This window comes from Patagioenas fasciata, chromosome 2, assembly GCF_037038585.1.
Source record: "Patagioenas fasciata isolate bPatFas1 chromosome 2, bPatFas1.hap1, whole genome shotgun sequence".
Classification (NCBI taxonomy): Eukaryota; Metazoa; Chordata; class Aves; order Columbiformes; family Columbidae; genus Patagioenas; species Patagioenas fasciata.
In genome coordinates, this window is record NC_092521.1 from 74279999 (window position 1) to 74298299 (window position 18301).

An 18301-nucleotide genomic window follows, 5' to 3' on the forward strand; every position below is an offset into this window, starting at 1 on the left:
TGATTCTAGCTGAAGTGAAGCTCCTTTTCAGCAGAAGTTAATGCTTAGATCCTGACCACTGTTTCCGATGTGGAAGAAGCATTCTTGGGACATGCACAGGCTTCTAGGGCAATGTTTCTTAACACACAGCTTGTGAATGATCGCTGTTTCATAAAATACTAAATGGTGGTTTAGTCAACAGTTGCAGTTTTCTTCAAGCCACAGACATTCTCATGAGTACAATCTGGCAAACAACAGAGAAGGAGCACATAAAAATAGTAAGAGAACATAGACTATTCTCTCATTTTAGTTACTTGCGAATGAAAAACATTGTGGTGAAACTGTGCAAAATATATCCACTTTTTTTCAAAAGCTGTAGGAGGTCTTCCAATTGAAAAGACTGAGAGTCATTGCTCTCAGGCATCGTAAAGATTCATGCATGTTCCCTGACACAGCTCTTGATTTCAGGAAAGTAATACACAAGATGACTGATTCAAGTATTTAAGCTGTTTTGTATTCGCAGCCAGGGCTGAGTCAAATTTGAAGTGTGCAACCTGAGAAGGAAAAGGCCTGCAGGCTGTATTGAGCCATCAGTCCCAATTCTGTGACGCAGCCACTCCCCCGCCCTTTGCACAAATGTGATTTTGCTGGTGTTATACAGGTTACAAATCGAATTAGATTCTTTGTATAGTACCAAGGCAGGGTAATGAGAGTCCTGACAAGAGCAGATTCTGTCACTTTAAGTGATTTCTGAGAATCAGAACAAGTAGCTTTGAGGCTTAGACACCTGCAGAGGGAACAACAAAATTAATTTAGAAACTGAGGTATAATTTACAAAACAAACCATTATTTAAAAAACTAAGCATATGTTTGAACTCATATAATCTCTCATTGAAGCAACATACCCCTTATCCTGATGTGAAGGAGAATATTTTAACTGCAGTGCAACACTAGTAACAGTAATGAGTGACTTTGTTTTGTGAATTCTCCATCATTATTTTAGTTGTTGGACTAGCCAAGATAATTCCCCTCTAATCTTGTCAGAACGTCCACACCATATAATCATATAATAAAGGTACAAAAGCAGAGCTAAGTCTACAGTGCACTCTTTATTTGGGTATTTTCCAGTCTAATAGGTTAACCCCCATTCTTTATGTATACAGAAAAATAAGAATTTTCATAATGGTATCCTTCATTTCTTGTGACCCAATTTGTACATCTGTAGTTCAGCCAAAGATGAAATTCAGACTTCTCCTGATTGTGGGAACATCTTAGCTAGACAATAAGGTGATAAATATATCTTCATTCCATACATGCATGCCCTCTCATTAAAAAAAAAAAAAAAAAAAAAAGGAGCAAACTTATTCCTTTAAAAAGAAAATCCTGCTGTCTTTTTAAAGCAACCTCCCTCCAAGGAGAATTAAACTTCCAGAGAAGTCACAGACGCACCTCAAGGCACTGTAATTATTCTGTTCTTTTCCATATTCTCGAGCCACATGAAAGGCCAGGTACAGATAAGGATTAGATTAGTTGGAGGGAAGAATGTGTCAACAACAAAATTTTATAAACTATACATTCAATGTGCTTCTCATTTTCAGAACTGTATTTGTTTCAAACTCAGGTTCTAAGTAGCTTGATATGGAAAAACCTAAATTGTCCTTTTCTTCTTTTAGTAATAACTTTTCCCATAGCCAACATTTTTATTGTTGCAATGAAACATGGTTATAGTTATTAATGTTGCTGTAATGGTGACTTTGAGGGAACAGGTGCACTGTCAGGGATAAAAAGGTTTCAGGGTTTATATGATACATTTAATCATGTCTGCCCTATACAAAGGCAGGATATGACTTCCTCCAAGAGTGTACATAAATTCGCATGAACGGAGTACTGTCTGTGTACTTTCCATTAAACAGAACATTTCAGCTCCCTATGACAATTTAAAATATCTCTGAGGTATATGCCATAATATAGATACAGAAATGTTCAAAAGTGTACTTGAAAGAGAGGGTTTACTTCTCTAGCAATAGATGATTGAATTATTTCAGTATTCTAGGGATGAATCATTTTAAATATCTGGCTTTTCTAACACATATTCACCTGCCCTTTTTACTAGTTTAATAAGTGGCAGAACAACTGTCTCTTACTTTGCATGAATTCTCTAAAAACCTGGAACTTGCAAATGAAAATCCCATCACATTTATCCAACTCTTTGTCTCATAATGAGATTATTTTTTCCAAGATGTCAGCGCTTTCTGGTGTGCTGTTGCCATTTTATTTTATAGAATGAAAAGAAGAGGAAAAAAAAAAACCTGATGGGAAATGTGAAAAGCAAAAATAAATCAACATGTTAAAACTTCGTGAGAAGATATTGGGAGGACTCACTAGGGAACCCCCAGAGGGAAAACAAATTTAGTCCTGAGATTTGCACAGGACCTGCTTCAACACATGACTGTAGATGATTTGTAACAGTCTCCAATGTCCAATAACTGACAGAAGTGGAAAAGTCAAGGGAATATCTAGCTTGAAAGTGAGTGACAACTTAGAAATGAGGATGAGTGTTCAAGGGAACAAATGAAAGGGTAAATATTGGTAGCTATCAGGCAGTCTGTTTAATCAGAGCAGGAATACTTAGTGCAAATGTGTGCCATCTTTTACAAGAGAAGTAAAAAGACCCCCTAGAAAAGTCTGGCATCATTTAACATTTGAGTAACAGGAACTCCTAGAAATAATGAGTTATCAGTGAAATGCAGGAAAGACGGTAGGCAAATGTCTAAGCTAGACAAAAATAGAAAAGAGCATACACTTGGCAAGCAAAATGTGATATTAGGCTAAAACAGATTATAGGATTTTGAAAAAAAAATTGCCACTGGCATTATAACATGAAATTACTTTTCTCAGAAGTAGAAAGCTTGTTGTGCTGGAGAGAGAGACTAAAAGGTCAGAGCAGATAAGGCCGCATCAGGTAGCTTACACATTAACAAAATCCTTTGCTATAGAAGTGCTTACTCATATCACCATGCCTTTGACAGAACAGGCCAAATGTTCACCCAGGCCCAGGCACTGAAGCCACCAGCTGCATCCTTCAGCTGGGCACCAGCAACATGTCCTCATCCCACAGCAGCTCCACCACAGCAGCAATGACAACAATGTGGACATTCTCTAGTACAGCAGGAAAACTTACTGCACTGGACAAACTTAGCAGACACGTAAGAAACAGAAGATACTGCTTGGCATGTTGGATGACCCAAAGAAGTCCAGTGCAGAGAAGGAGCCACTAGAAACCTTTCCTGATGGTATCACTTCCACTACACAGGGGAGCAGTGAACCCAAAGGTCCTTCATACCTACTCATCATGGAGCTGTGAGACAAAAATCCACAGTATAGAGTTTTTCTCTATGTTTTGCTATGAAAGTACGTTTGTTTATTGAATGGTGTAGTGGATCAACAAGTATCATCTAGGCGTTCCTTTGTCTTCTTGTAGGTCTTGTCATGAATTCACTGAGGGATGTGCATGCACACATCCTCCTTGGAAAAATGTAGCTAGTGGCAGGTATAGAGCATCCAGTGAAAATATCCACAGTGCACTTGGTAGAAAAAGTAACCAGAATCAAAAACCAAACAAAAACAAAATTTGGATTTGACATATTTAAAGTCATCTCCTGGCTGTATTATAGTTTGTGTGTGACAAATTATCTAATTCCTTTGTACTTCAATACTCTAACTAAAACCCTGCATACTTTATTAGCCTATTTCAACTGGAAAGTGTCTTATATTACATAAAAATCCAGTGCAAGGCAAAACCTAGACCCAGTCTTTATTAGTGCTTACAAAAATGAGAGGTGTTTGAAACATAAGTGTTGCAATGAAAAATAAAATCATGTCAGGTTATATGCACTTGGTAGCTGTTTTTTGGAGTTGTAATTCTACCTACATATTCCCAGTAAATTACTATAGCTCATTTTCACCTGGTTATACTCTCTTTTGACTGTGAAACTTCAGCATTTAAATTGCCTTGGCTTTTGGCTTACTGGTCATGCAGCAGGATGCATTAAATCAGATATTAACAGAATGAAGGACGAATGGTTCCAGTATTTTAGGATGAATTCGGGAGAAAAAGTTTCTCTGTGAAAATATCTTGCAAACTGAGTAGTAAACTTTTGCTACTAGTGAACAGGTGCCAGGCTGCAGATCCATTGAGGACAAATCAATTACATGTCTCTGTTACAGAGCTGTGGCTCTTCAGGCAGTAACATTTTGTGATCCATTCTGTCAACAGCAATTCCAGCATCTTTAATTTGCTTGACTTTAGAGCTTGCTTATGTACTGTAAACTGCAAAACCTTCTGGTGATAACTGCATATGTGAGGTTAGCACTTGGCCGCAAGATAAGCATGTAGAACATTTCTAAAATATAGCATTAACATAATAGTGTGACTATATTACATCACCTCTCAGTCACTTTTATATAAATATATACTATATATAATTATAATATTACATAATAATATAATATTATAATAATAGTATATAAATATATACATATTATATTTTTGTATTAGTATTATATTAGTATTATATTATTTTTTTTAAAAAAACTAGTTTCTCAAAAGTTCCACTGAAGGATGGGTATTGGCTAAAATCAATTTATTTTGCCCTATAAAATCTGTTTTCTCTGTTTATTGTTCCCTTTGCAGACAGTTTTTTTCATTTGATAATTTTCTTTGCTGTAACACTAAATTTTTTTACCTTTTTTATTTTTTTTTTTTGTCTCTGCAGTTCTGTGCAACACTTGGAACCACACCTTCCTGCTCCTTTGACAAACTGTTAGAACTGGGTCCTATTTGTGAGTCTTTGCTGCTATTTTCTAAAACTGCCAGCTTAAGCCACCTTGAGTAATGTCCAAGTCATTCTTCAGTGTCGGTGTCCAGACTCAAGAAGGCTACTTATAGATGAGATCCTCAGTTAGTTTTCTATCTAATATTAGGCCAAGCAGCAAGCTTGCATTCTCAGACAGTAGAGAGGACAAAAAAACCCCAAGAGTTTTTTTTGGGGGGTGGGGGTGTGTGTTACGACACTGCCTGTTAAAGCTTACTGTAAGTGCTTCAGTCTGTAACATTTTTCTTCAAGCCCTTCTAAGGACTATTAAAAGCAGGAAAATATGTTCCAAAACCGCACGTGTAACCTCCTTAATCCTTCCTCTCCCTTCCCCGATTCCCTTTCTCTTGCAAGAAAACAGGACAGCTACCGAGGTGCTTGATACAGCGGTCGAGCCCTGGACTCTTCATAATATTTCTGTTCTATCTGTTGTGCCAGCTTTGATCTGCGGCAAGGCCTGGTCAAAAGAACTCACTTGCTAGCTGATAACAATGAAACAGAACTGCACCGTATCTAGTCAAGTGTACATTTAGAACAGGAAATGTATAGCTACAAGCAATTGGAAGCAGCCTCACAGGAACATGGAACGATTTGATGTTCTGTTAATTTATTCAGGTGGGGCCTAAAACATTAGGGATTTGTGAGGTGGTGACTTGCTCTGGGAGGCTTTATGGTAGCTTTTCTCTGTGCAGGTGAATTTTCTTCTTAATACACATGAGCAGTACTCCCATGAAGTAAAGGCAGTGTCTGAAACCAAGTATATTTAAAGATAAATAATAAATTGAACTTTGAACACGTTTTCAAATATACGTAAATTGTGGATGTCATGATTAATATTTTAGTGACTTTCTCCAGACATTTATGCAAAAAGAAAATGTAGTTCACAAGAACGACAATTACAGCATGAACTTGGTGTCCAATTGCAGATCTGAATGGATATACGTCTGTATGGGGAAATACTCATCACAATTATTTGGCGACCAGTGTAAAGATGTTATGTGGGCTTCAGTCATCAACTCAGAGACCAGAATTGTTACCGTGTGCATTAATACAGATGGCGTATAGCAGAGCGTGAATACTAAATTAGAGAGAATATATGGGAGGTTCATATGCTAAAATATTTCTGCAATAACTATTCAGTGACTAATCAAAACTAGCGCTTTCCTAACCTTCCAAAGCTTGCTCTTGCATACATGTTTCAGTCCTTAAAATTAATAGTTTGCTGCACGTAGTTGAAAAGCATGTGCATGCACAACTATCAACATGTAAAATACTCTGTTTAGAAATGTGTGTTTGTGATTAATGAGTTAGAAGTGGGGAACACAGGTGAAACTCTAGCTCCTCTTGCTAAAGTAGATAGTTCAATTAGCATAGAAACGATAACCACCTCTCTAGATATACATTTTTAAATAATGGTTCTTAAATCAAAATAATTTAATATTTTAAGTTGCTTAATAGTAATACAATAAGCCTAGATGTGTAAGGACTCTGTTCCAGTAGAAGTGGGGAGGAAGAATAATATTTTATGTGTACATCTTTATGTATTAATAGAAACCCAGATGGTAGAAACATTTGATCTCTTAATTTAATTTTAAATTGGGAAAATAATGACATCAAAGAAAAGCTCTCAGGCACCTGGTTGCATGCAAATTAACAGGGTTTTTGAATCTGCTGCTTAGCTTATTTCCCCTCTAATTATTATTATTTTTTTTTTTTAGGCAATAAGGAAAATATTTGGATGCATATTGATGCAGCCTATGCTGGGAGTGCATTCATCTGTCCTGAATTCAGGCATCTTCTAAATGGAGTAGAGGTGAGTGAAGTGTTTCTTCTATAGCAGCCTGCTAAAACCAGCCTCTTACATGGAATTTGTGGGTCTCTTGTGCACCCAACATTAATGGCTCTTCCAGCATCTCTAAGTATGTTGCACTTCAGTTTCCAATGCAAATGCCTATATATTCTATATACATCACTAATGTTACCATAATTTTTACTGGTTTATTCTGGGAGTATCCAAGTTACCACAGTATGTAAAAGATTGTCATTCAAAACAGCATGTAGTCGTGAATCAACAAATTGTCTTACAAAACAGAAAGAGGAACACCTTCTCAAAAATCCAAAAGGGGACATTTATAACACCCTAATTCTACAATACACACACACAAAAAATAATTTAAAAGAATGTTCAACTGACTAATGAGCTCATTATGTCTGTTATTTTGCTTTGATTCTGGAAATCATATCAGATGCAGCCAGTAGCTATATCTCAAACAGACAGGGTTTAATAACCAAGAGAACTAAATGAAATATTCCCCCAACAGCACCCCTGCTCCTTTTCCCCCGCTCGCTGAGCTACTTGGCGTTCAGTTGCTCAGATAGGAACACTTCAATTTCCTGCTGCTCCCTCAGACAGTCAGATAAGTCCATGTCTTCCATGTCAGTGGAGAAAATATTGCTGTTTGGTAAAGCCAGAAGTTCAAACACAGCACTGATATGCAGTGGCTAATGAGGAAAGGGAGGGAAAACCCCCTCACAAATAAAGCATTTCTTTCTGACTCCTTTTTTTATCATCAAATGAAGCTGCTTGTAATTTCCTGTGGGGGAATATTTTTTAAACTATGGTTATTGGTTCCTGAAGGAGATGAAACAGCATCCCTTGTCTGGGCCAGCATTTGTCACAAGAGTAAATAATAAAGAACCATGAGTAGGTTTCCTACCTTACATAGTACAGTGAGATAGATAGATAAATAGATAGATAGACAGGCAGACAGATGGATAATCTCACATTAAGTGAAATGGGCCTGTTACATGATTTATATAAACATCTATTGTGAATGCTTATTCTGTGTTGTTTTTTCTTTTAACTTAGGTGAAAAAATGACATCTACTAAAAGAAAAAACCCTGTCAGTAAAAAAAAAAAAAAAAAAAGTAATTTCCTGGTCAGTTGTAGTTTTATGAATGAATGCAATATGCAGATTCTGAACTAAAGATATGATTTGTCTCTAAGCATGAGTTTTCTGTGTATGTGTTTAATATTCCTGGAAATTGAAAGCTTAGTGAGTTGTTTTTGGAAACTGGGATATGAACTACAGTGGGTATACCTGAATATGCAGATTTCATTTTAGTTTACATTGAGATTTATACTTTTCCATAACATATATAACTGATAACTCCAGTATAAATTGGGGAATGATCTGCTAGAGAGCAGTGTAGGGGAAAGGGACCTGGGGTCCTGGTGGACAGCAGGATGACCATGAGCCAGCACTGTGCCCTTGTGGCCAGGAAGGCCAATGGCATTCTGGGATGTATTAGAAGGGGGGTGGTTAGTAGGTCGAGAGAGGTTCTCCTTCCCCTCGACTCTGCCCTGGTGAGGCTGTATCTGAAATATTATGTCCAGTTCTGGGCCCCTCAGTTCAAGAGGGACAGGGAACTGCTGGAGAGAGTCCAGCGCAGGGCAACAAAGATGATTAAGGGAGTGGAGCATCTCCCTTGTGAGGAAAGGCTGAGGGAGTTGGGGCTCTTTAGCTTAGAGGAGACTGAGGCGTGACCTTATTAATGTTTACAAATATATAAAAGGTAAGTGTCATGAGGATGGAGCCAGGCTCTTCTCAGTGACAACCAATGGTAGGACAGGAGGTAATGGGTTCAAACTGGAACACAAGAGGTTTCACTTAAATTTGTGAAGAAACTTCTTCTCAGTGAGGGTAACAGAACACTGGAACAGGCTGCCCAGGGCGGTTGTGGAGTCTCCTTCTCTGGAGACATTCAAAACCCGCCTGGACGCCTTCCTGTGTGACCTCATCTAGGTGTTCCTGCTCCGGTAGGGGGACTGGACTAGATGATCTTTTGAGGTCCCTTCCAATCTCTAACATTCTGTGATTCTGTGATAACAAATTCTCAATATCTTGATAATACCAATAGCCTAGCTGCACAACTATCCTGAATTCCAACCCCCAAATAAATGAAGATTTAACTACAATAATTTTTAAGCAAGGTGATGTTAGCATGAACATTATCTATAAAGCCCCAGTTCGGGAATTCATTTGTAGGTAACGTGTACTCAGACAATTTGAGAAAGATGGATCATTAGCACAAGGATCCTTTTCTATTTCATAATTCTGTTTATTATTTATTCATTCTCAGTTTGCAGATTCATTTAACTTTAATCCTCACAAATGGCTCCTAGTGAATTTTGACTGCTCTGCTATGTGGTAAGTATGACAGTAAAAGAAAACTTTACAGGAGACAAAAATCCCATGTTAAATTATTCTGCCTTCCTAGCAGTAGACATTTATTTACATTTCTCGATTGAAATGAGGAGTTCTGGATAGCTTTAACTCTTGTAAATTATTTACAAAATTCACTCTTTCATTTAATCCAAGTTTCAAAAAAGGCAAAAATTAGAAAGAGCTCTGAGCTCTGCCTTATGTTCCAGAGAGGGAGAAATCTGGGAAAGTGTGCAGATTCAGACTTGTTCCATTTTGTGACTGTTTAAAGCATAAATGAAAATTCTTTATTTAAGGATGTTAATGTAATGAAGAGCATGCTAGCCAGGGCTTTCTCTTCTTTTCCATAAAATTTCTCCTTGTTTGAGTGTTGACTCAAAAGTTTTCTAAAAATGCTTGGTGTTTGGCTGATGAAAAGCATTCATTTTCAAAAAGGACTGTTTATGAAATTTTGTACTCAATTGCAATTTCCCCAGGTGACAGAAGAGATGACCTTTTGATATAAAAATATGCCAAAGTAGAAACCAGTACATATAATTTGAAACAAAGCAAAGTATCATAGCTGTAACAATAACAGTAACAACATCCCACAGTAGATGGTATGATTGTGTCCCAAACTGGAATCTCCAGAACTTAGTGTCATGACTAATGATAGTTATTAGCAAAACAGCTATTCAGTTAATGCAGACTACTTATCAAAATAAAAGAAAACATTAATTTCAGCTATAATAGAACAAAATTTGCAAAAATGAAAAAAAAAAAGAAGAAAAACCAATGTTAACAAGAAGACTCTAAAACATCATCCAGAAATAGGTCAACTTATTTAAAAGAAGAAGAAATGTGCGATAGTGATCTCTCAGTTGCCTTTGGTTAACCTTCAACCTCTTAAAAATCCTCAGCAAAGTTGGCTTTTGCACAAATATGCATATTATTCAGATACACATTACATTTTTGAATTTAAGAATTTTCCCACTGTACTCCTCAGAGTAAGTGGCTTACATTTGGATTCTGATTCATCAGTAGTTACAGTGATTAACCCAAGACTACAGCTGATAGGTACCTCCTAACTAGCTGTCTGTCTCCCCCTGTACACGAAAACAGGGAGAAGATAATTGGTAGTTTCTCATTTTCCTTTCTCATCACTCCGAGACATTGTTAACAAAGTATATTTTCCATATTCAAGTGCTGGGGTCCTTTAGAGACTGTGCCTTGACGCTACCAGTCAGTTTTGCCTGACTTGTTTAATTGGTACTCTGGAATATTATGAAATAGGAGGAAGTGTCTTCTTTCAGAGGGAGTGAAAATAATAATATTGGAAAGTCTTGGTATTTTTGCTTTTCTTTTACTCTTTTCAGGATTTAAGTGTTAACTTTTAGTTGGGGAGGTTGTTTGAGTGTTTGAAAGGATGGTGCTTATAGGAAATGTTTACCTGTATATCGAAGTGAAATTTTCCTGTTGTTTTACACTATGGAGTCACCTTGGTTATTGTATCTTGCAGTTAAAAAGGATAGAATAGAGTGAGGCTGTTAAAAGCTACAGTTGTGCAATCCAATTAAGTCTTCACAAATTTTCATTGCTTTAATCACCTGGACTTTTCTTGTGTGTTTAGTATTATGAGTACTTGATATGTCAATCTGTGTCCCTCAAGCGAGATCTTAGCAGGTTTATTCACATAACATCAAGCCTTAGAAAAATTCTAGTTTGACAAAGAAGTTTTTTGAAAAATGTCTTCGGGTTCCTTCAGTCAACCAGGGGTATTTGCAAAGAAAGTTGAGAACATCACTTCTACCCATTATCAGATGACACTAGCACTTAATGCAAAGAAATTTAAATCCGCAGTGTGAAGTCTAGACATGCCATACAGAGGTGCAACTCAACTGGTTCATACTCATTGATGTCCAGGCATTGGATGTATTTTAGTAACCCTTTTAGATAGCTCGTCATGGCTGCCAGACCAAGACCGGTGGAGTCCCCAGATGGAACAGGCACCATCTTCTAAAAAAGCAGTAACATCACCAAGGAAGTGCAAGATGACAGTATTTTTATAGTTTCTAAGTGACCAGATGTTCCTGCAGAATAGTTACATGTTCCATTGTTTAGGCCAGCATATTCCAGGAAAAGGAATTAAGCTCTCCCAAGACAACTAATGATGTTGCTTGTAACTTGAGTTAGTTGCTTATAGAATCAACTATTGAAACACAAATATACTGAAGTATCCAAATGTATCAAATAAATTACAGTAGAACAACTAAGGGTTTGTTTACAATATCTACCATAATGAAATGTGTTTTCAGATAATAATTTCTTCCTTCTGTCCACTGGATATTTTCAAGACACAAATAGATTATTAGCAGTTTCTATTGAGAGTCTTTTGAATGTCTTTTACTATTTTTCACGTGCAGAAGCCTACATGTCTTCAGCTATGTACTTTCCACACATGAGGGCAAGTACCTTGTTAACCTTGGTACTCTTCTGACCATTAAAGTGAGGGGAGAGCTTTTTCTTTGTTTCAAAAAGGTGTTTTATGAGCATAGGTTAGATGTGGATGACACTGGGAATATGTGCTGGCCTGTGCATTTATACATACACACTAAAATACTGAAAATCAGATTTTTTACTTGAAATTTAGCATAAAACATTAAAAAACATAAAAAACCAGATGCACAGAAACGTCATAAAAGGTTTGGACTTTTCTCATTGAGAGTGTCCCCATGTTGATATAATTATTGCTTACTTTGTGAATATTTATAGGCCTAATATGATTATGTAGAAGCCTCTCCCTTTTAGATTTCTGGTTTCTTCTTTTTCTGCCTCTATAAACCACATTGTTTGTAGAGATGAGTCAGCTTACACACGGAGTGAAGCATAAACTAGCAAAATCTTGTTATTATCCACTGGCAGAATGTAGTTTTTTCCTTCTAAAAGGGAAACATTGGCTTTTGATATTCAGTCCAGTTACACCACCCACAAGCTGGCAATAGGAAGGACACTTCAGTTTCACCTTGTGCTGTAGTATGTCAGTCAGTACTCATGTATTGGACCCAACCAAGGGCATAGTGGTACAAGAGGGGAGCCCAAGTCTGGACTGGGTGTCTTATCCCTACCAGTGGCTGCTGCTGCCACCACAGCACAGACAGACCATGTCCAGCACCCCCAAAGCCTCAGGGCATCTGCACTCCATGTCTAGGAAGCCACAGTTCTGTACTGCAGTAATTTCAAGGCAACTTCTGTTGACTGCAAACATGAACATTGCTTCAGCTAGTTGCACATTCTGGAGTGTCTATCACCATAAAAAGATCCTCTGTGTCTGTTTCTTGTCTGTTTTTAAATATGCAAGTCGTGCAGTCATGCTGCCCCTTCCTGCTGAGCCTTACACTTAACTACTTGTCAGTACTGGTGCGGCTGTGAAAAAGCACTGAAAATGGCACAGGCTGTGCTCAGGAAATACGCCAGTTTAAGCACATTCAATTTGCCTTCGCTTGTGGAAATTTAATCTCTTAAATTTTGCAATTTTATTCCTCTATTTTTTCATACAGGGTGAAAAAAAGATCAGATTTAACAGGTGCCTTTAAACTGGAACCTCTTTACCTGCAGCATCAGCATCATGAGTCTGGTAATTTTATAATTAAATGAGATTGTTATTGTTTTGTTTGCACACTGATATTTAATGGGACAAAAGACTTGAAGATCAAAACTGAAATTCTTAAAACTACTTAAGTTGTTTAGGAGCCTATTTCCATTTCCAGGTGCCCCAGGGAGTAAAGCTTATCGAAGTGCAAACACATATTTGGTGAGATTTTAGTTAGTATAAAAAAAGTCAGTTGATGGAAAGACATTTTATAAAGCATCATATGAATACTTTTGTATCGGTATTTCCCCAGCTCCAGATTTACGACTGACTCTTCTTAGGGGTGTCGAGAAAATTCTTAATCAGCTTTTGATAGTCATATAAACATATTGGCTGCTGTGTATGGAGTCCCTTCACCTGCCTTTGCCAACATCTCTTTCTCCAGAATGGTTTCAGGATCTGGTTTGTTTTTAGAGTTTCTGAGGTCTGTGACCTTTTCTCTTATCTATGCATGTGAGCTCTGATTCAGTTTTTCAAATATCCCTGTCAAGACCAAACACTCCCTGAAACCACACAGCAAAGGTGAGCTGTGTTTGATACCTCTGCTCTGGTTTGAATTAAAGCAATCTGGGACATTATCCGGTTGCTCCCGTGATCTTACAGTGATTGCAGAGGGAGGTATGTTCAGACTGCCTGCCCAGTACAAAATGCTCACGAAAGCTCTTCACAAAACGCTGGCAAAGAACCAACAAATCTTAGGCCCTGCACAAATCTCCCTAATGGATTAGTGTCGCTCCATGCACATACCTGGCAACTGCAGAGCGGCATTTGCCATCCTAAAGATGGTTTTTACACATTTGGTTAATAACTGATCTACTGTGGAGAAGGTCACAGCAGTGCAGTGTCAGCATGTGGTGCAAGTTCCCTCATAACTTTCTCTAGAGGGTCAATCACAAGTGGATGCTCTTACCCTTTAGTCTTCTATTTTTCCCGGAATTGCTGGTGCTGATTTGTTTTCAGAAGCGTATCCCAAGTACTTTTCTGTCTACTATGGCTATAACCTCATTGACATTTAAATTAATACCATCCAGAATTCCACCATTCACTAAAAAGCCCTAGGAAAAGAGGATTCTCACGCCTTAGTCCTGAACTAACTGAAATTCTGCATTTTCTTTCTTTTCTACATTTCCAAGAAACACCAATATAAAACAGTGCAATACACTTGACAATGTAGTAACTCTGGAGCTGAGGTTCACCCTCCAAAGACTAGAAGTGTTAACTGTTTTTTTTCCTGCCTTTTACATGAAAAATACAAGTTATGTCAAATATACTTATCACTATCCGTTATCTATATACCTATATTCCAAAGAGCTAGACTACACTTTGCAAATGCAAATGCTTCTAGTTAAACTGTTAAATCAAATACACACTTATGCTCTCAATAAAATTAGCCAAATCTGCAAAGGTGCTAGGCTGTTACAATCCCTGTTGATTCCTTTGTGATTTATGGGACATCAGCGCTCCTGGAAACACAAATTGTCTCATGCAGGGTCTTATTTTCTGAGTAGGTCTCAGGTCTAAGAATTCCCATCATGGTTTACAAGGCTGATGAAGCAGCATTTTTGAATTTGCTCTTCTCTCACTCAAGAATTTAAGTGAGCAGAAAAATATCTCTATCTGTGAGCAATTAGTCTTAATAACCATCTGGCAATTATGTGTGCCCCCAAGGGGAAAGTCTTTATTTTGTCATTAATTATAATTGTTTGTGATTTGCACATCACACCAGGAAGATTATACTAGCTTGCCTGGCAACCCAGGATCTAGGTCAGATTCTAGTGGCGGTCTGGAAGAATGCAGCTTTACACTCTGTTGTGAACGCCACTTACGCTCCCACAATGCAATTCCTCCTGGCCAGAAACAGATGTGAGACTAAGGCCTGTAATCAAGGCCTCATCATTGACTGCATTCTGCTCCACAGCTTGTGAAAGGTGTTGTTGTGGATCATTAGACACAGCCCCTTACAGGAATGTAGGATTATTTATCTATCACCAGTTGCTTTACTCTCTTTGCTACTAGTCCTGCAGCCATCAAGTAAAAATGGCTGCTACAATGCAGAAGAATATGAATGTCATAAAATTAACTTGTTACTGAGCTGAGACAACCAGGTTCATTTCCTGAAGTTCAGGAACAGGTTTATGACTGTTGATTGTTATGTGTTGTTTGTTTTTTTTTTCTGTTTGTTTGGGTTTGTTTTTGTTGTTGTTTTTAATCTGGGAAATAGCCTAGTCACAGGTTCACAGGTTAAAGAATCAAATGGCTATATGTTGCAGTGAGGAAGGACCATGTTTTTTCTTATGTTTTGGCTGCATAGATGACAGAACATTGGCAAGAGAGCTTGTAACACAGGAAATACAGTCTTTTTACCCCAAGACAATACAGAGGCTGAGCATTACATAAATGACATAAACTGGTCAAATTCAGAAGCTACAGTTCTACACAGTACCTTGCAGTTATGTAGTTGCAGGAGCACTTTGAATTTCAGTACATACTTTCCTATGATGCTTATGCTCCACTGCAGAATAATAAGGCAGAATAAGAAAGCCAACAGATGCTTCCACACTTTCCTAAAGAAGTGGTTTAGATTTCAGTCAGTTTAATTTCTGTCACTGGCTCATTGCAAGTAATCCAGTTTTGTTTTACAGTTTCCCTTACAGTGAAATGAGTGTAATCACCTGATTCAAAGAAAAAGTAGATGCATCTTGACTCTGTGTGCTCATATAAAAGATAACTATTAACACTCTCCGCTTGCCTCCATGGACCGCTTTGTGGCTTGGTCAGTCTGTGTTTGTAAGAGGTTTTAAGTGCATCAAATGAAAAAGAGCCATAAAAAAATGCAGAATGCTGTTCTCCAAACATGAAGAGGTCAATCCTGAATCAAATTTTCAAATCACTTATTAAGCATCCTGAAGAATTAGCAACAAATATGTGGATGAGTATAAAAGGTAGTTAGAAGCAAAGAATAAATGATGAAGTGAGTGTGGGGATTCAGCAGACGGTTTCAAGCAAACAGAATACTTGCAATTTAATCCACTATTTCTTTTTCTTACAAGAGAAAAATAAACACAGTATTTAGTCTCCACAGTATCTGAAGTATAATAGAAAGGAAAAATCATGTATCTTCTTCTAAAAACCATTTAACTTGTTACTGGTATATTCTGACTAGCTAAGGAATGAAGCTCACTTACAAGCACCTCCGTTTACCGTGCTGCCAGGTATCCTACTAGGTGTCTAGTGCTCCTGTTGACAATGATAATTTTGCAGTTGGTAGCAAACATAAAGGACAGCAAAGATACAGCTTTTTGAATAGCATTAGAATGACTGTAGGTTTTGGCTGTTGTGATGAAACACTGTGAACTTTTTTCTCTTTAACTTCCAGGCCTTGTAACAGATTATCGGGTAAGTACAGCATCAATGTAATAATTAATACTATTAATTGCATACACCGATATTTCTGAGACTTTCATTTTCTATTACTATTATAGACCTCAGAACTTGACGTTTCTTCCCAGGAAGGATGCAGCTTGCTAAATTTGTAGCATTCTGCAAGCTGAAACTGTAAACTCTCTCTTTTTGAAAAAAAATTGTTTAAAAGCAGAAATCATCTCGCATGTGTAACGTCTCAAGATTTAAGAAGTAGAAGTAAATGTCCTAAAGATCATTTTCTGTAACAGAGTGAATAATACATTTTTAAAAATGCACTTGTGTTTTAACCTTTGATCAATAGAATCACTGTTGTTTTGAAATGGAAAATGTGCCCGTCATTGTAGATGTGAGCCCCACAACTGTAAGCAAGCCCATGTAAATGAGCTTCTAAGATACTTCTTTTTCCAAGGCCTTCAAGGAGAATTAAGGATGCACAAAGAAAATTTGATTTGCCTTGTAACCCTACCATTCTGACACCAATACCCTTTTCTAATTTTCATTTGAAAAATTTAAATATGAAACAGTCACATCAGGGCATTAACCAGAAACAGACACTTCTACTACCAGCTGACCCACCTTCAGCAATTGCCTGTAGGAAGTGGCAATGTGGAATGCCTCAAATCATTGTAGAATGTACAATTTCTGCAGCATCACTGCAGAGGTGACTTCTAATGTGGGTTCTCCTTGCCTTGCAGCACTGGCAAATCCCCCTGGGCAGGCGGTTCCGCTCCCTGAAGCTCTGGTTCGTGCTGAGGATGTACGGGGTCAGGGGACTGCAGGAGCACATCCGCAAGGTGACTGTGGTTTGCCTTCTTGGGTAACCCGTGGTGGGAGGGAAAGGGAAAATGAGCTTGCTACCTGTCTTCTCTCCATGACTCCTGCACACAACAGAAAGCACAGACAACATTTTTGGACAGCTGGGTACAACAGGACTACTCCTTGCTTGCCTCACGTACTATCACAGTTTCATATCATGCCAGGATTGAAACTGTCATTGGTTTTTCTCTTTAGAGAAGACAAGTCTAAGAATTTGGAATTTCTATCATGTGGGACCATAGTTCCCTCAGAAGTTAAGGCAGAGGACTTTAATGGTTTTATTGGGGAAAAGCATGTTTATTCATGACTTCTTCATTTTACTATGTGCTTGCATTGATAACATGCTTAGGTCATGATTAAGCTCATTGGACTGTAGTTATGATACAGTAACTTACTGGGCATGTCTGCCTCTGCTGTTTCTTTGTTTCCTGTTTAAAAAAAAAAAAAAAAGGATGTGTACAAAATAGAGTTTGTTAACATGATTATGATTGATAATGATTAAATACTGAGTCTTCTTCTTGAGGTAAAAAGACAGGGTTTTTTATCAGTAAAAAACACACTTGGTGCCAGTCTAAGTTATATATAAACTTGCTCTGTAGCAGAAAAGTCAAATTCAAGCATATCTTTCACCTTTATGAAGTTTAAGGAATCTTCTAGTGAGGGGAGATCAATGACTTGGGTCTAGATATTTACAAAAATACCCATTAGCTAAGAGCTGGTCTAGTATACCGAACTCTCTGCAGACATACGTTGCTTTCTGTTGTGGTACTAAACAGACTAATTCCTAAGAAAGGCTTTTTCCACTGTTGTAAGGTCACTGCATGAATAAGTTTCTTCTGATTTGAAAAGGTTCTGAGATGGAGGGTACTCTCTTTGCTTCTCATTTTTATCACACTATAATAATCAACTGACTGCACAGATCTCTGAATTGGACTTCTATCCTTAGTGAGGATCTCAGGAATACATTTTGACAACAGTGGCAATCCCGATGTTCTGTCACCCTTGTGGCAAACTGATACTTAGCTTTCTCATGAACAATTGACACAAGATTTGTTTTCACTGTGCTAGGCCACCATTACAATTTCCAGTGGGTTTCTCTCTCACATCAGATTTCTGGAGACTACAATTATTTTAATATGATGCCAGGTTTTTAAGTAGGGCTAAATCTCTAACTTGGAAAAGAGAGGGTTGGAAACCTGGAATTAATAACATGGTCTTTTATCAGGCTGATTCGTACAGGCCAGTATTTACATTCAACAGGTTCCCTCTTCCCCTGTCTCCCAGACATTTCCATGACTGTCCAGCCAAAAAGTGCTTGCCTTGCTATAATCAGAGCTGATGACCATTTTTTAAT

At 37.7% G+C, this 18301-nt stretch overlaps 1 protein-coding gene across 5 annotated transcripts in view; it reads left to right on the forward strand.

The window, feature by feature from the left end:
- LOC136098257 (aromatic-L-amino-acid decarboxylase-like) overlaps nt 1-18301 on the forward strand; it is a 65744-nt gene that overhangs the window by 33980 nt on the left and 13463 nt on the right. For all 5 annotated transcript variants that reach the window (XM_071804422.1, XM_065831506.2, XM_071804425.1 and 2 more), the window contains 6 exons: nt 4755-4821; nt 6572-6666; nt 8998-9065; nt 12617-12693; nt 16085-16104; nt 16827-16925. In XM_071804422.1, the coding sequence (XP_071660523.1) occupies nt 4755-4821; nt 6572-6666; nt 8998-9065; nt 12617-12693; nt 16085-16104; nt 16827-16925 (426 nt within the window). The remainder of the gene's footprint in view (nt 1-4754; nt 4822-6571; nt 6667-8997; nt 9066-12616; nt 12694-16084; nt 16105-16826; nt 16926-18301) is intronic.